This window comes from Nannobrachium achirus (assembly GCF_963921795.1).
Source record: "Nannobrachium achirus genome assembly, chromosome: 10".
Lineage (NCBI taxonomy): Eukaryota > Metazoa > Chordata > Actinopteri > Myctophiformes > Myctophidae > Nannobrachium > Nannobrachium achirus.
In genome coordinates, this window is record NC_137819.1 from 20,678,573 (window position 1) to 20,703,609 (window position 25,037).

The 25,037-nt window shown below is 41.9% G+C and overlaps 1 protein-coding gene across 5 annotated transcripts in view; it reads left to right on the top strand.

Annotated features, from left to right (window-relative positions):
• Nucleotides 1-1,190: 1,190 nt before the first annotated feature.
• LOC308292523 (tropomyosin alpha-1 chain-like) overlaps nucleotides 1,191-25,037 on the top strand; it is a gene marked incomplete at both ends in the record, with an annotated part of 42,311 nt that continues 18,464 nt past the window's right edge. For 3 of the 5 annotated variants that reach the window (XM_080734874.1, XM_080734876.1, XM_080734875.1), the window contains 4 exons: nucleotides 1,191-1,304; nucleotides 5,158-5,283; nucleotides 21,919-22,052; nucleotides 24,034-24,151. In XM_080734874.1, the coding sequence (XP_080591000.1) occupies nucleotides 1,191-1,304; nucleotides 5,158-5,283; nucleotides 21,919-22,052; nucleotides 24,034-24,151 (492 nt within the window). Of the gene's footprint in view, nucleotides 1,305-5,157; nucleotides 5,284-13,444; nucleotides 13,930-21,918; nucleotides 22,053-24,033; nucleotides 24,152-25,037 lie in introns of those variants that run through there. The other 2 variants (XM_080734878.1, XM_080734877.1) reach the window with 1 other exon arrangement.

The window sequence follows — 25,037 nt, forward strand, 5'->3', positions numbered from 1 at the left end:
GGAAATAATAAAATGTACTTTTCAGTGCGCCTGTTGCTAAGGTATGGCAACATGACTGGTGTCTTGCACGCGCGCCTTCGTGCGCGTGCAAGACACCAGTCATGTCATGCCATACCTTACCTATTTCTGAACTGACGCCACTGTTAACACATATTGCTCTTCTTAAACAAAATGTTGCGTACCGTGTGTACTTTAGTAGATGTCAACTGACATTGTCAGTCACTGCCATTCAAGTTCAAGTTATGTTGTGGGAAAAACATGCATGAGACAAGAGCCATTTACAGTATGAATTTGCCATTTAAGTAGCTATATTACTCTAATACAGCCGTTTAAGTTCATGCATCGGCATTCTGTAACGTTTACTTTAGGTGGGAATGGTAGTTTATGTAAACTATGTGGCCAATGTGGCGGACATGTCATCCTGTACACCAGTGATACTCAAACTCAGGCCCGCAGGCCACTTCCGGGCCGTGGCACAATTTTGACTGGCCCACCAATCAATCAAACAATTCCCATATTAACCCAAAATGGACAGATGCTTCAGATATTTTGAGATTTTGCCCTCTCATGCAAATTCAACAACCACAGTATGTTTAATTTGCCAAAAAAATTGTTAACAGACAATATAAGGTGCCAATGAAAGAAGTTATCAAGTATCATAAATGTTGTCCCCTGGCCCCTTGCCATTTTTGTAATGTGGCCCACTGGTTCAGCTGTTGTGAGTATCCCTGCTGTACACTGTAACGCGACAGGGACACTCATTTTATGAACAATATGGGCCCCTTCCCAGAAATGTAGTAGAGTTAAAGTCATAAGTTAAATACAATAAAATACTTGGAACAGTCAACAATATTTACATAAGTACTGTACAGTACTCAAGTAAATCTACTGTAGTCACTGTCAACCACTGAAGCTCCCTTGTCACAGAAGACAAGGGGTCTTCAGAGTGGGAGTGTCCCTGCCCCCTCCCTCCCCTGTCATATAAATGCTCTCCCTCTGTCCTTGGTGGAGTTTGGTCTCTGCTCTCCTCTGCTCCCCTTTCACTCTCCTCCTCTCTCCCTCTCCCAAGGTCCTGGAGGTCGCCAGCTAGTGCTCTCCTCATCTCTCCCGCCTCTTTCGCCCGCTTCTCTGCTTCTTAAGAGTTTTTCTCGGTTCAAACTTTTGACTCGTCCCGGACCACCTTTTACACCATGGAGGCCATCAAGAAGAAGATGCTCATGCTGAAGCTGGACAAGGAGAATGCTCTGGACCAGGCTGAGCAGGCCGAGACGGACAAGAAAGGAGCTGAGGAGAGGAGCAAGCAGGTGTGTGTGTGTCTGGGAGGAGGGCCTGACATGACGGCATTCTCCTCCTGGGATTAATGTGTTAAAACCCATTAAGACCTTAAATATTTTATACTTTGGCTATTGAAAAATAGCAGATGTACAAGCTTGTGTAGATCTGCTTGTGAACATTTGTGCAAATCTTTGAATAGGCCTATATATTTTTTCTTGACATGAAAAGGTTTGAGAACCACTGATTTAGAAGATGGATTTAGAATACATTTATAGAATCGGGTCAATATATTCAAAGACTTGCATAAATTGTCATGATTTTTTCAAGAATAGCAGATCTACAAGCTAGTTGTAGTTAAAGCATAAAACAACGTTTAAAGCGGTTAAAATCTAAGATGACACAAATGCGTTCTAGGTCTAAATGGTTACGAATGTACAGGTGCTGGTCAACAGGTATACCTGGAGATGGATCCACACAGCAGTATCTCTGAGAGTACACTCTGAGTCTTCAGGTCAAAAGCCGTGGAGGCTCTCTTTTTGTTAGGACTTAAACAACCTTCATCGAGCTGCATGGATTGCCTTAAAGGAGCACTTTGCCTGTTTTCAATCTCATCTTCTTATAATTGGTCCTCACTAATGCTCATTGGCAGGCATTATGGACAATTCAGAAACAGTCGTATACCTGCTGCTTTTCTCTTCCTGGGAAGTTCAAAATCAGAATCAAAGAAGAATCAAAATCAATCTTGTTTGAAATGACTACCCATAATGTCATCGGTATGGCACATTTTCAAACCATCCACAGTCCACTTCTGAGATCCAGACAGAAATGGTGTCATCCTAGTGAGCATTACTGAAGTCCTGTGCATGGAGAGGAGGTTGGAAAAGGTCAAATGATCCTTTAACTAACGCAATGTATTACAAGTTTAATGTAGGCACAACTTATTCTACTATACTGAATTTGTTTTCAAAAAGAAAAGTATATAGTACAGTATGTAGGGTTTATTTTCTAATACATTTCTCTCTAAATTGTTGAAGGTCCTGTCTGTGCCATATCATTTCATCAATGGAAGACTAATGTTTACCTATACTGCCATTTAAAAGGCATCTTTTCACACTTTCAATTGTTTTTAAAATAGCACTGAGACAGAAAAGTGTTATCGGTTGTCGAGGGCTAGGCTCCACCTGTCTCTCCCAGTTCGCTACAGGACATTTCAGAAAGCTATTATAGTGTCACTAACAATGGTCTGGATGAGTGCTGGGTTCAAGAATAGGCCCATCTGTACCAACTGCCCGTCCCAAAGGTCTAGAGGTCAAATGAGCCGCATACCCATGGCTGTGGAGTTGATGAGACTGTAGCAGCCAGTGTCTTGCTGCTCTTTGCATTCCAAAGCAGAACAGTCTAGCGTTCAAGGCCAAGGCCAATTCATGCTTTGTGTCGCTCGCCAAAAATAGCCGGCCCACAAGCTCATAGCCAGTGTTGGGCATTAAATAATGTCAAAATAATATATACAGTAACCTGTAATATATTGGTAGGTTCAAGTGTAACGTAATGCCAAAACAGTAATTATATTAGTCATTAATCTAAGTATACTTTAAGTTACAATGAATGTGGTTTTGTTTTTGACAGAGATAGACTATATTAAGCCTGTCATTTATACCCCATAGTAGGAGATTATCATGCATTATCACATGCAGAAAAGATCAGATCTACAAGATATTGAAATTTGTTTAAAAGTTAGCTTGTAGATTCTTTTTAAGCGTGCACCTTCTCACAAAATGATGGCATGGCGTGTACAGTACATACAGGTCAGGAATACAAAAGTAATAATATAGTAATATATCTTGTGCTCTTGAACTAGTAACTCTTGATACTAATATAATTAATGTAATGTAATATCATCTCTTAAAAGGTGATTAATAACTTCTTTCTCATGCTGAGTAACTTGCCCATCACTGCTCACAACGCATTGCATTATGAACTTGTGGATCGGCTATTTGTGGCACAATGTACCGTCTTACAACGGAGTATAACATTGGTAGAAGGTCTGTCGGGGCGATGTATCGCTGATCTCCCTTTGGACAAGATGTGGGCCATGATAGATGATGACAGGAGATTGTCCACACTTATATATTTATAGAACCCGGGCCAGTATTCCCAGCACGAGCGCTGATTGACAGAAGCATTCACACGCTTTGCATTAACCTTCAAGTAAACTGTTATAATGCCTTTAAATTTAGAACCGCTGTTTCCTTTTGGTTTGTTTACTGAATATGGGCAGGGGCCATATTCATACTCGAAAGCGGTTCTGAAAAAGAACTTCTGCTAAATGAATCCTTGAATTATTCAATATAATTGAGAAGTGCTGTCCTTGCCTTCTTCATTCCAATCCCTACTGAACCAGCAGCAGTAACAGAAACTGACAAAACAGTGACATTTCAACTAATAGTCAAGTAGACAAACATTTACATCGGACAAAGAGACGCAGATTGCTGTGATGGAAGTAGCTGAGCTCACTAAGTAATCAAGGTGGTAATCAGAAGGTGGTAGGCCTAATAGCTGTTTCCCATTCTTTTCCCATAGCTTCATTGGATTGGATTGACACCAGATTTGAATGGGAAACACACACATAAGTGTCATTTCCCATTCAAATCTGCTGCCAAGTCAATCTAGAAAAACAGGACTACAATTATACGCAGAGCCTATACCAACTCTGCAAGCACGGTCAGGACCTGGACAAATCAGTAACGTCTCGATTGAGGCCAGATCAAGTCAAACCATGACTAGTCGGATCTGGCCTAGAGTATCACCTGATTTCAAACAACATAAATCCTGCCCACAAAAACAGACGTCCTGGATTAATCAGAGAGGGACCGATCGAGGCCAGATAAATATATATAAATAGTCAGACATGTCCCAGAATATAACCTTACATGCTCATATTTCAACTAGCATTACAAAAATAAAAATAATCCTATAGACCATATGACGTCCTGGTAATGACGTCAAGATCATCCCCATATGGGCTGCGATCTGGCCTAGCTTTGAACGTCACCGGAGTCACCGGAGGACGTTATCATAACGTCATCATGACATCATTTGGCTTGCAGGGAAGGCATGCTACTTGAAGGAACACTACAAACACAGCAGGTTTTTGGTCAAATAAAGTTAGACATAATTTAAATGGATATGAGATTAGATGAAAGTTGGTTTCAAGATAGATGAAGCCTCGGTAAAGGTCGTAATTAATAGAGCAGAACTTCAATGTAATTAGAAAACAGAATGAATTCCTATTCAAAACAATGACTTGTAGCAGCCAGCATCAGAGACTTCAGAGATATGAATTGATTTTGGCTTTATGGTTTGAATGACCCTCAATACAAAACCATTCCTAGTAGTCTCTTCAGTCTTCACGAGGCATTTCCATCATGACAGGAGTGGTCTCTAACAGGATGGCAATGCCTCCACCGAGCTAGACTCGGTGGAAATGGGTAAATAATGAGCTCTGGCTGTTTAGACTCGCCTTTTTGCACGTAAGCATTGGAGAGGTTCCAGCCCGGTTACCAGAGAAAACATTTGGCATTACATTGTGTGTTTCTGACAAGCCTGAAGCTGCTGACAGCGCTCCTGATTTGAGAGTAGCCTACATTTTGAAGAAACATACAATGGCAAGGCCTTTTCTCTGGTGATGGGCCTGGAAGTTCATAAGAACTAGCAAAAGAACGCGGACAGTTCACACTAAGTTAGTTGTTATATATGAGATATCACTTCCATTATGATGAACATTCTCAATTTCCTCAACCTAGAAATGGATTATGAAACAAAACAGACTCTCTGCCCAAACCAATGTATCTCTCTGACACTTTGCAACGTCCTCTCTGGCAGCATGAAGACGAGCTGCTGCAGATGCAGAAGAAGCTGAAGGGCACAGAGGATGAGCTGGACAAATACTCGGAGGCCCTGAAGGACGCTCAGGAGAAGCTGGAGGTGGCCGACAAGAAGGCTGCTGACGTGAGTCCAACGCCGCCATCGCACTTCACTTCCTAGTACTGAGCATTTATGTCAGACATAATGTATGCCGTCTAGAAGAGGGTCTGTCTGTCTGTCTGTTAGAATAAATGTGTCTCTGTTCAGTAGATCAGAAGCAAATGTCTTGTGCACAATGTCGATTGTGCAAAAGACTAGTGAAATGAGTGAATATAATATAGGCCTATATTGTCGCTGTCGCGTGGAAACCTTGTACAGTATGTCCAAAACCCTTCGTTCTGTATTTATCATTTAAAAAAGCTGATGTACAAGCTGATGTACAAGCACACAACGCCTCGCACCAAGGCGTTGTGTGCTTGTAGATCAGCTATTTTCACTAGTGTTGTGCGACAGTCTTGTATGATGAAGTAAGGCAAAAACATACACAGTTGAAACTTGGGGTTACAAGGTTTCTGCCCGACAGTGACAGTGATTGCTTGAATATTCAGTAAATCTATGACCTATGAATGGATACAGGTATACTACAGACTATCGACAGGGAATATGAGAGTAGCCTATTCGGACAGTGTCACCCAGCCTTAACATTTACAGTAAATTCAGTCAATTTAAATAATGATTCATTTACCTTGTAAATGCTGTTTAAAGAATATTGGTGATTCGACATCTATCTTACATAATGCAGCACTGGGGTCTGCTGAGGATTCTGCCTGGAGCACTTTTTTGAGGCGATGTGAAAAAAAGAAACCTTTCTCACATTGTATCCATGACAACTGACTACAGCTCGGCCGATGCTAATTCCGTGTCCCTTCTGGTTACCTAGTGACACGTAGGGCATCAAACCAGACACCCTTTGGTTGTTGTACTTATTTTTCCATCTTTACAGTTTAGTGAATTCCCATACAGCGAATGGTAAAGATTACGATTTCGTCAGCAATTAGACATTATAGTGTGCAATAGGTCAAGATTTGGAACTCTGAAAAGTCATAGCTCCTTCACTGTCAGACCCACTTACATGAAACTAGACTATAGAGATGTGTAACCCAGGCCCTGGTACCACGAGGCGTTGTGTGCTTGTAGATCTGCTATTTTGACTAGTTTTGTGCGACAGTCTTATACTATATGATGAGGCAGGGCTTAATTTGCGAAAGAACTTGTGAATTTGAAACTTGGAGATAAGAGGTTTCTGCCGGATAGTGATGAAATGGTATAGGTACTTGAAATAAATAAATAAAAAGTTGAGAACAACTGTCTTGATCAATAAAGACAACATATAATACGAGGGGAAAATCCACCCTTGTCAACATATATAAACAGACTCAGTATGTGTAGGCACTCGTGTTACAAGACACACTCGTAACCGCACGCTATCATAACAGGCCTCCGCAACAGCAGCATCAAAAAGTCCTTTCTGATTCCCTGGATGTCTGTGCGTTCAGCCTGCATGGACCGCAGCTGTCGAGGGGCTTCACGGCCCCCTATTTTAGGCCTGACGTCAGCCAGCCTGGCCTTGACAGTGAGCCCACCGCGGTCCCAGCCCATTTTAGGGACCACTCTCCTCGGAACACAAGTGACAGCTTTGTCTCACTGTCGTCAGATGCTTGATTTGTAGCTTAGCTTGGTTTCGCGCCGGGGGGTGTCGCGCACTGGAGCAAAACTTAAATGAGGTTTTAATCCACCATCTGCATGGAAGAAAAGTTGAATCTGAATGAGCATCATTGTCACATCACAGGTCTACAGGTGTTGATGAAGTGAATGAAGTTACTTTTTGTACAAGCTCAATCATTTTCAGTAAAGTGGAATGTGAATAGAATGTGAAGAGCAATATGAAGAGCAAGACATGAGGATAGCAACAGGTTAAATAACAAAGTTCCTCTAAGTGAAGAAAAATCTATCTATGTACTAGTCCTTGCCTGTTCGAACATATGCTCCGAATTATGTGCAGAGTTTGGTTATGAAGGGATTGAATGTAGGAGTCTCAGAAGTAATGTTGGAGAACCCAGACATATCAGTGATGCCAGTCATTTCCAAATTTGGGTGCTGTTTCAGCATGCGGCTGTTACCATGGCGGTGACGCATGTGCAGTACAAGCAGTGGTATCAGGGATGTCCGTTATCTCACAAGACTATCATAAGTATACTGTATAACTATATACCGGTAGGCCTACTGTATAATAATACTGTATGTCAGGCAATGACTGAGTGGACCCGTAATTTGACTGTGCTGCCATTTCCTTTGGGTAATTGGGAACTCTCCAAGTCAACACAAAAGAATCCATGCCCGCCTCTCCATATAGAAGTCACACCTGTTGCCATAATTGTGGCTGTGCATACGCAGAATGTACAGAACACCCGTCAAAGAATACCATGAGCTCTTTAAGAGTGGGGGCCTTTCTGGGTGCTCACACGTTTCCATCCAAGTTTGTGTCTATACTTTACTTGGTGCAGTGGTGAAGTCGCTTTGTCGGGCTTCTATGTGAACACTACAGTCGGTCATTACACGTACTCCTACTGGCTGGGGGTGGCACCTGACAGCGGGGTGTGTTGGGCGGGAGGAGTAGGACGAGGGCCCTACGTCCTCCCGGTGGGGGCTCCTCACTGACAGGTGAGTCAGTAGGATACAACAGCAGTGACGACACAGAAACGTGTGGGGAGGAATTCATCAATTACATCGGGAGAAAAAGGGCGTAAAGTTACAAGTTACAATGACTGAGATTGGCCTTGTTTACCATCCTTAGATAGACTGCATAAGAAAGCCTATAAGTAATACTCCATAGTAGGAGGTTGTTACTGGTAAAAAAAAAAGAAAAGAAAAAAGACAAGATCTACAAGCTATCCACACGTTGCAATGTGACACATTGTTAGCTTGTAGATCTGTACTTTTTAAGCATTTGCCCCCTCGCACAATTATGATGTAACATGTATGTACGGGTCAGGGCAGGTCCATGGGTCAAAAGTGAAATATCCAAATACTAGGGGACAGAAGCCCCGAGCTGAGCATGCCCTGCTGTCAATGGATTAAGAGAAAGACGGCCGGGTCTCTCAGTGAACAGTCTATAGCAGTGTTTCTCAAAGGACGGTACGTGTACCCAGGGGCGTCACAAGGGGTAGGAAAGTGGGACTGAGTTACTAGGGCCCAAGGTGGCGGAGGGGCCTTAATTATTTTATACTTTAGCTATTGAAAAATAGCAGATATACAAGCTCACAGCGCGGCACCGAGTGCCGCGCTGCGAGCTTGTAGATCTGCTATTTTTGAAAAGTCGTGAAAATGTGTGCAAATCTTTGAATATTATGTATTTTTTGAGCGAACATTTGTAACTAAAATGTTGCTTCTGGGGGGTCCCTGGAACTCAATATTTTGAGATGGGGTTCCGTGGCCAAATACATACCAGTTTGGGGGTCCTTCACATGAAAAGGTTTGAGCTCCACTGACATAGAAACATAGGTTTTTCAAAAAAACTCAGAAGGATTTGAAATATTCAAAGATTTTCGTGTTTTTTCAAAAATAGCAGATCTACAAGATCTACTTGTATATCTGCTATTTTTCAATAGTTAAAGCACAGGGGCCCCGCAGTGAATCCTTGTACCCAGGGCCCAGAATTTGGTGCGACGCCCCTGCGTGTACCCTTAGGGTAGACGTACCGCCTAGGGCAGGGGGTACAGCAGAAAATGGGAATATGTATTTTACTGTTATGGCTTAGGGGTAATGACAAAAAAACATTGACAGTCTTTGTGTGAACCTTCTCATCTGTAAATTGTTAAAGTGATCCCTGGCTAATACGACAAATATGCCTTAATACATTATAATTGTCCTCTATAACTGCAAAGTAAAATTAAAAACACCTTAAATATTTTATTTCCTCTAGAAATAGCTAATCTTTAACTTAACAGGGTCGCAAGTTGATGATGTCATAAATGTCATGTGTGATCTATCCCTATGGAATTTATGGCATGCATGTGAAAATAAAAACAAACTTAATATTTCCTATGTTTAATATGAGCATCAAATCAATATTTCAAATGTGTTTTTTGCACATGAATGCCGTAAATTCCATAGGGATAGATCACACATTACATTTATGACATCATCAACTTGCGACAGGCATTTCTCCTATTGAGTGAAAGATTCGTTATTTCTAGGAGAAATAAAATATTTAAGGTGTTTTTAATTTTACATTGTAGTTATAGAGGACTATTATAATGTATTAAGGCATATTTGTCGTATTAGCCAGGGATCACTTTAAACAGAATGACATCAATATGACTAATACAACTGTTATTGCATAGAAAGCAATGTTTATTTGCCATTATGCTGTTTTATTTTGAACATATTTTGGCATTGGAACTGGACTTTTGATGTACATTTTATAAGCAAACTGCTGTAGTCAGGGGAAGGGAGTTGGCTTCAGAATCAGAAATCAGAATAAGGGGGTACTGCAACCAAAAACGTTTGAAAACCAGTGGTCTATTAGGCCTACTAAAGACTGTTAAATAACAAATCCTTTAAGAAAATTCACCCTCTGTCGCTGTCCGCACTCAGAAGTGAATTTTCTTAAAACATGTTATTTACCGCAGCAATAGTTACGACCAACAGACAAGTTTCGAGAAAATTCACCATTGCGAGTGCGGCCTGTTTCTACCTATAGACTCAAATGTGAAATATTAATGTAACTTGTAATGGGATTAGTTGCTCCTGACACCACGTTATAAGTAATATAAATAATAGTATTTATTTTTAAAGTAATAACGTGACACGTCATGGCTTGTAGATGTGGTATTTGTGAATATCTGCCAAACCGATATATGGGTCTCGCTGTAGTGTGGTGAGTGTATTTATCGCATTAGTAGAGTATGTGCGTATGATTAGTTCAACGGTGTCATGGTGGCTCACACGCAGATAAACAATCCCACTTATGTCCTGATCTGCCATTCCTCTCTTAACTGAAAATTATCACTTCCACATGTTCTGTAGACACATGTAGGCTACTTTAAGGACAGACGGACAGACAGACAGACAGACAGACAGACAGACAGACAGACAGACAGACAGACAGACAGACAGACAGACAGACACACTATAAAATATTTGATAAAGATGGGTTTGTGGGGAACTTGGGAGGAATACAAGAAACATGTGCTTCAGGGACCAGCAACCTGCACTGTATACTGTATAGGAAGATATTTTGTGTCCCTATTCGACCCTACAAAAATCCACTTCACTGTCGGCCGGTTCACCTGTATTGTAGGGGACCCTAACATATCTGGGTATCCGGGTCAAGGTTTTGAAATTGACCCTTACAGGCCTGTAACTTCTGAGAGTGACCAAATGGACGGGTCCATTAGGTCAGGGGTTTTCAAACTTTTTTTTGACTCAGGGCACCCCTATAAATAACTTTTTACATCCACAGCACCCCTGAATTACACTGTTAAATGTTTGAATCTTACATCCTATTACGCGACGTGAACATGCACATCTTTCCACCTGAGAAACGGTATAGGCCTAGGCTATGTCACGGAGAAATATTCGTTTCCATCAGAACTGACTGAAAATAACTTTATATTTGACCACTTGAACCCCTGCGTCTCCCAACGCGTCACAATGTGACGCGTAGTGAGCTTGTAGATCTGCTATTTTTGGTGAAGAGAGTTGGCCGTAGATGGAAAACTAACTCATCAAGTACAGTGCAAATCAGGTCTGTTTTACTAAGCATAGTGACTTGATTGATATTGATCTAGTGATATTGATGAATTCCAAATGTTATCAGATCATTCTGAGGCACCCCTGGACTGGCATCACAACACCCTCTTTGGGAAACCCTGCATTAGTATACACTCTCAGAGTTATGGGGTCCTTGAAAGTACAGTATACCGCTGATCTAATTTATCAGACATTTTGTTTTCTCCCCGGAGAGACCCAGCTGGGTCTTCTTGTCAATCCCTATAGCGCTGGGATGGGAATAGCATAATTTCTCCTGGGCTGGTCCTTCTAAGCCTGCATGGGCTCTCCAGTTCAGCACAGAGTTCCAAGAGAAATGGATATACCGGCTCATAAGCCGTTCATTACCGTGGACAAGAAACTCTGGCTAATCTTACACCTTCTCCTCTCAAGTCTCCCTCACTTAATCCCCTCCTCTGTGAGTGTCCGAGCAGCTATTTGGCATCATTACTATCATCCTAAGTCATCTCCACAATATCAAATTAAAGTATTAAAATATTGAAACTTTTTCAAAAATAGTTGATCTACGCAACCTCACAACTGGGCTTATACTGTAGATCAGCTAGCTTTGAATAGACATAATATGTTTTGTATTAATAACTGCTGTCATTTGAAAGCAGAGAAGTATAAAGTATATGGATATGCTACCATCTGTTGTCAGCAGCTTGCCCCTGCAGCATGCAGCAGCCTTGATGCGTTTTAGAAGCTTGTTTGATTAAAAAAGAAAAAGTAATATAAGAAGAAAAATAAAAACAGACCCTTAGAATACTGTACCCCTTTGTGCTTGTGATTAGTACAGGCATTCTATAAAAAGAAAACCTACTCTACCTATGCTATTTCAGCATTTTTCAATATGGTCCACCACTGGGATTTATTAGGACTTTTGATATGTTATTACTAAGATATTTATGAAACAAAGAAAGTTGAAAGCGTTTCTGTTGCAATTTGTCCTATAGGTTAACCCCCTTATTTTCCATAGAATATTTACCTCACTGTACTGAAATGTAGACTTGTAACTGATTAACATGTATCATTTTCAGAGAGTCCGTTTTGTTTAAATGTGGCTTCTATTTAATACCAATATTGGAATGTATATATCTGTCTGTCTGTCTGTCTGTCTGTTTGTTTTGCTTATTTGTTTGATACATGATTTCCCTGTGCACAGTTCAAAGCTCTTTGCACATTTCTAAACACATTTAAATTCAACAATATAACATTATTTGCGATTCTATTCTATAGATGCACATGATAGGTCTATAAGACAGACAGACAGAGTGAATAAGTATAGTATAGTACAGTATTTGAGTAAATGTGTAGGCCTACATGCATATGGTAGTTACTTTTCACGTGTTGTGTTTGGTCGCCACCACTAGATGTCACCCTAAGACTATAAGAGAGGTGTATCCACATTCCACAGTACTGGATAAACGTCTTGTGCATGCACATAAATAATAGAGGAACAATCAAGTTTTAAACTATTATAATCTTATATAGTAGCCTATCATATAGCACCATTGTATGATCGTAGGCCTACCACTGACTGTACTATTTTCAAACTGTTTAAAGTATTTCAAAGCCTATAGTAGCCTAGCCTAAAATCCAGAGTTAATTTACCTCCAAGTGTAACAGCATACTAATAGGCTACTACTTGGATGTATCTTGGTTAATTTACCCACATACATTAAGTGGAAAAAAAAGAAGAAAAAAAAAGAAAGTGGATTATAGGAGGATTGCTCATTCTCCTCCCAACAACAACCACATGTAGCCTGTAGTAGCCTGCAACCCAGCATCATCATAATCATCATCACCACAGCTGGTTTTGTGGCACTGGCAAGAACAATGCATACGGAAATAGAAGCATGGGTGTTAACTCCAGAGGAAAAACTACAAGCTAAAATATAATAACATAAATAGGCCTGCCTGAATACCATAACAAATTCTAAATATTGTGTTTATTTTATAGTATTGTATTTGTTTTATTTATTAATGTATTCATTCATTCATTCATTCATTCATTCATGCATTCATGAATGAATGAATAGGTCTACTAGCCTACATAAAAAAAAAATGTTTTCGTGACGTGTAGGCTTAGGTCTAGTAACAACTAACAAGAGGACAAATCAGAACCACACTTCACACGTCAATGTGTGGTTCTCAAACTTCTGTTCAAATTCAAGAACCCCCCATAACGGGTCCATTTGGATCTGTTTGTACACTCTTTGAGTTATTACAGATATGTTAAGTGGTTAATCTTTTGAAAGATCCCAGGGCAAATGAAGTAATGCATGCAGGATACAGGGCAGATCCTAGATCAGCACATTCCAATGCGTTGTCTCTGCCAACACTGGGTGGATCGAGAGAGAGAGAGAGAGAGAGAGAGAGAGAGAGAGAGAGAGAGACATTAATTCATAGTGTTTCACACGGATCATCCTGACACTAGCAGAGGAAACTGAATAGTTCTGTCGGAAACAAACTCATCTCGCAGCTTTCTGTTGCCACGTCGTTACATTGTTGCAGCTTCTAAACTCAAACACAGACTTTACCGGCTGTGAAAACTTTATTTTTTATTCTTTCTTCCGAGCGACATTTTCCTCATCTTTTGCTTTGACAACCCTGAAGAAACCATCTTCCAGTTTCATCTTTCATCCTCTTGATTTGGGGACAGAGAGACGCCCTCCTCCCCAGCTGTTCTGTTCGCTGCTCGGGGCGTCGGTCGCTGGAAAAGTTCTCTTCTGCAACTAGGCTACTACTCGCACTGCACTCACGCGCCCACGCACGGCACGTACGCACACAGCTATAGGAGTAGAAAAAAACAACAACAAGATGATGTCAGGAACCAACAGTATCGACTCGGTGAAGAGGAAGATCAAGGTTCTACAGGAGCAGGCGGACGCGGCGGAGGACAGAGCTCAGGACCTGACCAGACTGCTGGAGGAGGAGAAGAGTCACAGGGAGCAGGTATGGAGCCGCAAGTCCGGTCCCCTGGTCCCCAATGTCCCATAAACCCTGTGTCTCTGGACTCTGACTCCCCAATGTACCATAATAACCCTGTCTCTGGGATAGGGTTCATTTGGTTCCATTTTTGCACTGTCAGAGTTACAGACTTGTATGGGTTAATTTAGACCCAGGAGGAACCCCCAGCCCAACCCAAACTGAACCAGTCCAGGGGGCCTCTTGTGAAGACTAAAAAGAGTGATGTAAAGCAGTGGTTCTCAAACTTTGAAATTTGAAGGTCTCCACTTAACTTTGACAGTGTACAAAATGGAACCAAATGGACCCATCCCATTTGCACATCAATCAATCAACCAATCAATCAATCAATCAATCAATCAATCAATCAATCAATCAATCAACTATACATATTATTAATGTCTTGTAGAAAAAAAAGGGGGGGAAATCTACATTTTTTAGGGGGGGGGGGGAAACAATACAATGAGAAATGTCTTAAAATCAGTAAAAACCTGTTGAATGACTTGTTGCAGCTGGTAAAGTTGCTGCAGCTGGCTGAGCTGATTTGAATGACTTTATATGCACACTGCACAGACAGGGCACAAGATACAACATGGATGAGAGAGAGATAACAATAAGATATAGCCTATGAATATATAAAGTTATTAAATTGTCAGTGTCTGACTGGCCATCTGCACATTGTCTGAGTTAACATGCTGTATATTCTATCAATAAGCATAATCTCCAACCTACATCTATGTCCTGATGACAGCTGCAGCTGGTAATGTCACTATTGTGACTCCCATATCCTTATTGCAGGTCACATTGCATTGGACGGGATGTTTGCTCAGCATTTCTTTTCTTTCCTTTCCTTTCCTTTCTTTTTTTCTTTCTTCCTGTAGCACATTATCCCTGCAATCCCTATTAATATAAAAAAGGGGGAAGAAAGTGTATCACACAAAGATTTGGAGGACCCCCTGTAGTAATTCTGAGTACCCCCTAGGGGTTCTGGACCCCCTGTTGAAGACCCTTGCACATCTAATAAAATAGCAGCTCTACAAGCTCACCATTTCCCCCTGGCCTGGATGTTTGCCTATTATGACACGGTTTAGTAGTTAAACCGTCCATTGATATTTTATAGTTTAGAAAAGTGTCTATAAATTGCAAGATGTCATGCATCCTCTCATTCTGAAGCCTTGCATGACAATACTTCGTTTATCTGTGCGAGGGAGCTCCTGCAGTAGAATCTTTCCTTTTGGTGTCGGAAGTTCGTCAGCTTAACTCATTATTCATGTAATGTATTTGCACTTATGACTCAAGCAGCTGACAATACTGTGTGAAGGGAAGTGGGCAGCCCCGCCCTGAGCACACACACACACACCCACGCGCACGCGCACGCGCGCGCACACACACACACACACACACACACACACACACACACACACACACACACACACACACACACACACACACACACACACACCAAAAGATGTGTGGCCAAACCAAAATGATAGGAGACTGTAGGCCTAAATACAGCTGCTGATGATGATGATGGTGAATTGGTCAGCACCACCTTCACCAAGATTTATGCAGTAACCTCGATTTTATGAGGTCATGCGAAGTAACATTTGATAGATGAAGTCATTCTTCATAATAAAGGCAATTCAAATTCATGTTTTTTATATTTTTAGCTGGTCTTATCCTCCCCCTTCATCCTAGCTGGGGTACTTGGTCACATACCCTTGTCACCCAGGACTTGGGGATGCTGAGCAAAAAGTTGGGTTTTTGACCCATGTTACTAAGTCGTCCCTATTGATGTCTTTAGTAGAAACAGGGAGTGACACCACTTTCTTCTTTACCCAGGTTTTTTGTCTGACTGTGCAGATTCTGCAGAATCTCCCAGTCAAAAACACAGAAAACATGCTCTTCTTGTTGCCTGAACGCTGTTCAGAGCGCGCTTCAGTGTGAAATTCTGCACAGGCGGGCAAACAAACCCTAGACTATTCAGTGTCTGTGACTGTGACTGACTGACTGACTGACTGACTGACTGACTGACTGACTGACTGACTGATTGACTGACTGTCATCCTGCAGTGTTATTTCCAGACAAACTCACCAAAGAAACATAAATAATGCATCTCAATCACCCTGCATCCAGCAGTGTGCAGACGTATTTCATATTCTACTGTAGGAGTTCATTCAAATCAAAATGTCCTATGATGTAACCGGACAGAACAATGCCAAACTTCCATAACAAGAAACAGAGATACAGTATGCGGGCCGCTCACTTGGTCAGATTTGAGATTTCCAACAGTGTCAGTAAAATGTTTAATTTGTCCCATTTAACTTTAATAATCTATACGATTTAACTAACATTACATATTCACTTGCATTTTCTCTTGCTCCGTTTTAGAACAAGTGTAACAAAACTTATTGCAAATGTATTGCTTATACTGTATAATATGATTCAGGTACAAAAGAAAAAAAGATGCATCCTCTACACTTCAGAACATAACAGAGATGACCCTATACTTGAATGATCAGAGTCCCCCAGGGGTCTGTACTTGGTCAGTTCCTTTCCCCCCACTAGCCTACACAAAATCCCTTTGGGAAAGGCTTATTTCACTGAATCTCCACCCCCCAGAAGGCCAGAACAGGGATGCCAGGGTTCATCGGGACATTTCGAAAGTCTGGCGTGCGGTTAGGGTTATAGATAGTGTTAGTCAATGGGGACAGTTGGGCAAACTCAACATCAGAGCAATGACATGTCACCAGGTTCATGTAGTTAAATCATAGTTTTCGTTTCATTTTGACACACTGGACCTCCAGCCCAGCTGTTTTCGTTGCATTCCTTCTTGGTGACAGAAGAATCCAAAAACCAAGGGATTACTTGCCGAGTTGAAGAACGTATGCAGGGGTCCAAGATTAACAACGGCAGAACTAAATCAAAAATCTGTTTATATACAGTCGTACGCAACTTGTTTTTGTTGGCCCCGCGCTCTTACTCTTCTGGTGTGATGTCCTCATAAAACAACAAACAATGACAAGCGACGGGTCGTGCTCAGAATGACAGGGCCAACTTTTACTTTTCCCTCGACGCTGACGAAGGCTGGATAGCCAAAACGTTTGTAACTTATGGCATATGGAGAAATAAAAGGACAATGTACCCCTTGCTTGTCATTGTTTGTTATATTGTATAGTCGCTTCCAAAACACTACCATCTTATGCTCAAACCTTACTGTTGAAAACACTTCTAGGATAAACAGTGTCGCGCACAAACAAGGAGTGTGCTTGTGTGTGTTTGTGTGTGTGTGTGTGTGTGTGTGTGTGTGTGTGTGTGCGTGCGCGCCTGCGTGTGTGTGTGTGTGTGTGTGTGTGTGTGCTCAGTCAAACTCCGTTTGTGTTGAACCCCACACCCTTTTACATAATTCTGTGTTCCAGTGTGCAGTGACCCCTATTTTTTTATACACACTATAATTACATATTAGACAGACAGACAGACAGATAGATTAGATCATTCTATCTAGATAAATTATTAACAAGAGCTTGTGACTAGATAATAACTGCATTGGATCCAAAGGAACACAGGTTCTTTTCCCCTCATGTCCTGAAAAGTAAGGGTTTTGGACAATGCAAGGTTTCACCCCCGACACTGAGGACATGCATGCAGTACATGAGCACATGTACATGAGGTGAACGACCTTGGGCCGCTAACGTTTCAATCACCAGAAGTGATTTCATTTCCTGCTCTCCAAACCCCATCCCAGGTGTCTCTTCCTGTATTGAATGATTCAGAGAGCACAGCAGGGTACAGCAGGGCTGGAAGAGGAACTCAGATTAGTTTATTGCAGTGGTGGAAAAGGTACTTGAGTGAAAGTACAAAAGTATTGGTATCAAAATGTACTTAAAGTACCAAAAGTGAAAGTGCTCATTATACAGAATGTCCTGTTTCACTAATGTATAAAATATTTCACTTGCGCAGTGTTCAAATCAGGGGTAGAAGAGTTACATAGTGCAGCATTAAGTACAGTAAAGTGATGTACGATGGCCAAAAAGCAAAACCTCCTATCTGAAAAATTGACTTTGTTGGGAAAATTAAAAAGAAAATGTGTGTTCAACATTAAAACCTATCTACTATTTCTAGTTACATGACATTGGCAAAATGAGGGGCAGAACATTGTTGCAGACAGACTGACCATGTGCAGCATTGCCTGTTGTCCTCATTTCAAGTGAAACCCAAAAATCGTGAAATTTGCAGATAGGAAGTTTTGCGCTTTGGCCATATTATGCAGAATGTCTCATTTCACAAAACCTTTTGAGAATAGCAAACCTTGCAGGTTAGTGACCTTGCAGATCCGCTATTTTCCAAACAGACGGAAGTATAAAGTATAGGGCTTAATTGTTTTATTAATAATAATCTATGTAATAACAATCAAAATCTTTGAAGTTTTCAAATGATTGTAGTGGAGTCAAAAACTCCAATATTTGCCTCAGAGATGTAAAGTGAAATTTGACGTTAGTGAAAACAGCAGGCCTACAAGCTCACAAAGTGTTGCATCAAGCCGCGCCGCGTTATGAGCTTGTAGATCTGCTATTTTCACTACTTCTTCAACATGTTTCTTTTCGAATTTATGGAATTTATTTGATTTTATTTATATTTATTCACAAAATGTAAATAATAATTAAGAACAAAATATAGGAAACAAAACAACAAAGAGGTGTTCATTCACTCGCGACCCATAGAAATCGGTCCGTGACCCACAAATGGGTCCCGACCCACTGTTTGGGAACCAGTGCAGTAGATGTATCGAGTATTGAGAAAATGGAAATACTCAGGTAAAGTAATAGTACCTCAAAATCTCAAGTCACAGCCCTTGAGTAAATGTACTTAGTTCCTTTCCACCCCTGCCATGTAAAGTATGTTTCAGAGAGCCTCCATAGAGGCACAGAGGCTTTACATGCAGTCACAGTTTCCATCACAGTACAGTACAGTGCTTCTCACTCCACATCCATTTATGGCTGTGTGTGGCTGCACTTTACTCTGCTGCTGGATAGCACTAGCTCAGCTGTAGGCAACCTGTACTTACTATCAAAAGAGATGAAATGGAGCCGCAAAACATATTAAAGTCTATAAATGAGCCTACCAAACCTTTTAGCTCAAGGCCTAAAAGAGAAATTAGACGTTAGTGCGTTTGTAGAGCCCAAACTAGTGATCTACAAGTAGCAGATCTACAAGAAGTGAAAATAGCTAATCTATGAGCTCACAACAACGATGTGCGAAGCGTCATGTTGTGAGCTTGTAGATCAGCTCTTTTCACTTCTTCTTGATTATAATGTTTTTTTATTCATGGAATTTCTTAGATGTGTTTCTTTCTTTGTATGAAAATGTATGCAATTATTGAAAAAAAAGAAAGAAAGAAGAAAATCATTTGAAATAGAAAATGTGATTTGTACTCGAGTCTGTGACCCACAGATGGGTCGCGACTCGCGACCCACTGTTTGGGAAACAACTCCTGAGCACCAGCTGGTGGAGTGCATTTACTTTGCTCTGTTTTCTCTAGCAGTTCAGAAATCACTCTCTACTTTTGTATTTGCCGTACAGTATTTAAGGCAACTTATTTGTATGTACCAGTAACCTTAGGCCTCAACAATGATAGTAATTCCATATATTGTTTTTCCGTTGTTGCCAAAGCAACATGGAGCAACGAAGGGATTAAGAGCTGACAGTATCTCTAGAGCCGCAAGTTGTCTATACACTAGCATCTATTTTGGATAGTCCAGTAGAAACAGACAGGAAACAGAGATAGAGAGATGATCTCTCTATCTCTCACACACGCAGCAAAGGTCATCAAGTTCGAGAATCGAACCCACAACTCACTGTCAGGCTGCATTAGAACCTGGTGTGCGCCTTAACAACTAGGTCATCAGCGTTTAAATTCTATGTCAATTTGATGTCTATGTTGACATTTAAGTAACGGCTGATGGACCTGGCAGAGCCCATGGAAGTCAAGGACCCCAAGGAACCATTCATGTAGTGTGCTGATTGTCTTTCCTTTGTATAGGATCTTATTTTTCATATCTGCAGAAATACTTATCAATACTCATCATGCCTGTCTGCATCCATTTGTGCAGACAGGCATCCATCAATCTGAACTTTACACATGCACATGGACCATTGGCAAATGCAGAGAGTGACGCAGCCAATTTGTCACTTTCCCCAAATTTAAGATGTTTTATCAGTATTTTAGTGAACTGATCTCTCAGGCTATGGGATCCGTGGTCGTGGTTGCGGTCCCATAGCCCGGATGGACTATGTGTAGACAGGTATATAGACTGTAATTTTGATTTATATGGTCATGCCAAAAACACAATTATTACATTGTTAATTGCAATTGTTGTTTGTGTCACAATTAACGTAAAATGTCAATCATCGCCGACAGGCCTACTCGTAAAGCCATCACCAGATCATGATGAGGCCTCGCGGGAGGAAGGTGTGACATTTAGACAGCGATGTTTGTAGGAAAGATCCTTTCCACAGTGTTCTCAGCCCCCACTCTTTGTCAACGGCCTGTGTGTGTGTGTGTGTGTGTGTGTGTGTGTGTGTGTGTGTGTGTGTGTGTGTGCGTGTGCGTGTGCGTGTGCGTGCGCGTGTGTCAATGCCAAGGCGGACTTTGAGTCGCTGAACATATCCAGCTGGTGGAGGAGTGTGTTAATAGGCTCTGTGTACAGCAGCCATATTGGAAAGAAATCGGGCTGCTTCCTTCACAGGTGTTACCAATGATGCTTATCAAGATTTTGTTCCATTCTTGTCAAACAAAGTCAGGGTGCTCATATTGTGCATTGGCTCACTGGAGAATTGGGGTCCAGCCAGGGATCCTCATGGTTCTTTGAGGGGGTCCCAAATGGCCCATATCATGAGAGTGTGTAACTCTGAGAGTGTACGAATGTATTATACACTGTCAGAGTTATGGAGGTCCTTGAAATTAAGGTTTGAGAACCACTTAGTGCGGGGCCTCAAGGGGAGACAATGCTCATTTCGTGCAAATCAGTCTAAAAGCGCCACATTTTGCACAGATGTAGCCCATGGCTTGCTCTAATGATTTAGCTAGGGCGCCCGAGCCGACGACCTTCAGGGTCGCCACAGCGGCCAAATCAAGTTGGGCTCCCTTCGACTTTCTATGAACCACAAAAAACCACACAACGATGGTTTAGTGATGAGTCATCACTTTTCACAGTTTTGCGGGTGTTTTTGGGGGCCAGTTCTAGCCCAAGGAAAGTTTTTTTGTGCAAAACAAATGCTTGCAATGGATTCAGAATCATGACAAACCACTAGTTAGACCCCTCACATCCTACTTAAAGCAGATCTTTTTCTGGGTATTTTCCTCCTGTATAGAAAGTCGATGGGAACCCAACTTTTGATTTGGTCGCTGTGGCGACCCTGAAGGTCGTTGGCTCGGGCGCCCTAGCTAAATCATTAGAGCATGCCCTGGGCTACATCTGTGCAAAATTTGGGGCTTTTAGACTGATTTGCACGAAATGAGCATTGTCTCCCCTTAAGGCCCCACACTAACTGTGCTTCACTAAATGGAACATAGCCTTCATTAGAATCATTGGTAACACCTGTGAAGGAAGTAAGGAAAGGGCCCAATTTCTTTACCACATGGCTGCTGTGCATATAGCCCTGTGTAGGGCTGAGGCGGAGGTAGTGTCACTGAACCGACACAGCCAGCTGGTGGAGTAGTGTGTTCATTGAGTTGTGTTTATTGTGTTGTTCCTGTTGTTGCTTACTGTAGGCCGAGGCAGAGGTGGCATCACTGAACAGACGCATCCAGCTGTTGGAGGAGTGTGTTGATTAATTGTTGTTTATTGTGTTGTTCATGTTGTTGCTTACTGTAGGCCGAGGCAGAGGTGGCGTCACTGAACAGACGCATCCAGCTGGTTGAGGAGTGTGTTCATTGAGTTGTGTTTATTGTGTTGTTCATGTTGTTGCTTACTGTAGGCCGAGGCAGAGGTGGCGTCACTGAACAGACGCATCCAGCTGGTTGAGGAGGAGCTGGACAGAGCCCAGGAGAGACTGGCCACGGCCCTGCAGAAGCTGGAGGAGGCTGAGAAGGCTGCCGACGAGAGCGAGAGGTCAGTGTTCCCCTGCTGACGCACTCTGTCACTAGGACGCTTCACGTACGGTTTAAATACAGTATGTTCTGTACTCTACAACAGTGGGTGCCGTATCGCAAGTCCAGGAGTGCCTCAGAATAATCTGATAACATTTGGAATTCATCAATATCACTACATCAATATCACTTCACTATGCTTACAAAAACAGATCTGACTTGCACTGTACTGGAATTCTTTTTCCATCTACGACCAACTCTCTTCACCAAGAATAGCACATCTACAAGCTCACAACGCCAATGTGAGGCGTTGTGAATCTGTACATCGGCTATTTCTGGTGAACCTTCCCCCCAGAATAGGGATGCTGGGGTTGAGGTGGTTAAACGTCAAGTATAACGTTATTTTCAGTCAGTTCTGATGGAAACTGACATTTCTCAGCGACATATCTCAGGTCTACCGTATCTCAGGTCCAAAGATGTGCATATTTACGCCGCGTAATATGATGTAAGATAAAAGAAAAAATGTACAGTGTAAATCAGGGGTGGCGTGGATGAAAACGTTATTTACAGGGGTGCCCTGAGTCAAAAAAGTTTGAAAACCCCTGCTCTAAAACGCCCATTTCAAAGAGTAACGCTATGAATGTCCACCATCTCTCACTGATGAGGGACAAAGTCAGTCTTTCAAAAGAAAGAAAAGGTTGGTCGAAAGGTTTTCCAAGGCTTCAAGCTGTTTGTGCAGGCCTTTTCATTCTTTTGAAAATGTCATTACCAGCCACGTAGTTTGGACCCTGCATGAGAGCAGAGTCACGGATGTGTTGAACCAAGATGAAATGCAGTAAACGTGGTTCAAAACTAGGGCACACGAATGATCAATAAATAACCGATTAATCGTCGATTTGGTCTTATTCAGCAAATAGACATTTAAATGAGTAGTAGTTTTTGCACTTCTAGTACTGCGAGTAATCTCAGGCTAAAATCCAGTAAGTAATTAGTAAATATCCAGCAAACAATTTATAGATATGTCGAACAAATTAACTATCGATGATTCGACAAGTTCCTATGAATAACATTTTACTTGACGAATAACTATACTTGTCGAATAACTATTCCATAGTTTAGATGAGGACAGCCCTACTGTAGTACATGCAGCAAAGTTATTCCTAGACACCTCAACACATTACATCAGACCAAACACTACTAGAGGATTAAGTGGCACTTAAAGTCAACTTCAAGTCTCCATGGTGTTGACAAGCTTATAAAACAGACATACAAGAGGAATCTTCCCCGCGTAGACACGTGCGCAGGCACAGAGTAGGCCTATATACGTACTGTATACAGTAGGTGTAATAGTTAGGCAGTTCTTACCAGAGACAGAGCCTCAGAACCAACAGAGAATCACAGCTACAGAAACCACAATGGAATTATGACTGGTACGTTCATTTGTACGTATGTCAAACTGAAAAAAAAAAAAAGAAAAAAAAAATACCATATTGACTGAAAATCCATCTGTTTGTTTTTGCGTCTGTGTAGGACATCACTCCTTTGCCCTACCTGTGTAGTGTAATGGACGGAACATTGGCAATGTGGAAATATTGCCATTACACCAGCAATAACCACATTTAAGCCCTTTGCACACAGGCGCGTTTAACCGCACGGATAAAACGGACAATATAATTTTTTGAAAAGAAAACAATGATTCTCTATGACCTCATGCACACCGGCTCCGGATTAGCCGTGCGACGAGTGGCTGCCGCCGTGCGTTTTTTTCTCGATCAAACCCAGTTCGATTCGTGCGTCTTGTCGCATGCGGTAAAAAACTCATCACTCCTTTTATGACTCCTTTTTGGATCCGCAGCGCCGATTCCGCACAGCCTTGCACACCAAATCCAATGCGTTTTATTCATGCCGCAAACGAAAAAAACGCAACTGTCCTGTGTGCAAAGGGCTTAACGCTGGCGTACGTGTGTGTGTGTGCGTGTGCGTGTGTGCGTGCATGTTTCCAGGGGGATGAAGGTGATTGAGAACAGGGCCCTGAAGGATGAGGAGAAGATGGAGCTGCAGGAGATCCAGCTGAAGGAGGCCAAACACATCGCTGAGGAGGCCGACCGCAAATATGAGGAGGTGAAGTTAGAACACACACACACACACACACACACACACACACACACACACACACACACACACACACACACACACACACACACACACACACACACACACACACACACACACACACACCACAACACCAGCAATACCATTTGGTACAGGTTTCTGTTTACATTTCTCGTAACTCCAAATATTAGTGATACATATTCAAAATGTACCCCATTGATTAGAAATCAATGACGGTGTCATGACAAGTTAACCATGACGAAGATCCCCCCCCAGTCCAGACCACCAGCACTACATCACGTTTACGTTGCTTTTCATTGATGGATGCACATTACACTGTTTATTTAAATATAACAAATCCTTGGGTTAAGCTTAGTTGCATGTGCATGTCGTGCACCAGGTGAGCTTGTTCTTGCGAACAAGTGCACACCAGCCATAAAAGATCACAGCAGAGCATGGCCTAGGCATTCGTCATTTGCCTGAGGTTATGGATGAAAGCGTAGGCTCATTTACGGTCTTATTTAGTCACACAACAGCAACAGAAACTCAATGTTTGAACAGCGTATGTTCGACACAATCGGTTCCTTCCGCAATGACCTCACCGTGACAGCTCATCGCACTTTGGCTTGCACCGATTGGTCAGCTACTGCCCGCCTGCTCAGTGCCAGGGGCCGATATCAGTTACCAGCCTCTCGGTTCCCTGTTATCGCTTCCCTTGCCCAGGGCAAATAAAGCCTCCTTACAGTATGTGTGCATTATTTGATGGAACACACCCTGGCTGTTCATGATGAAAGCTATGAGGCCAGTAGACGAATACAGTTACAAGAGAAAGGAATCAGTTGTTCCTGAAACCGTCACTTGAGAGCTAAAACGGTGTTCATGATTTGGAGAAAAA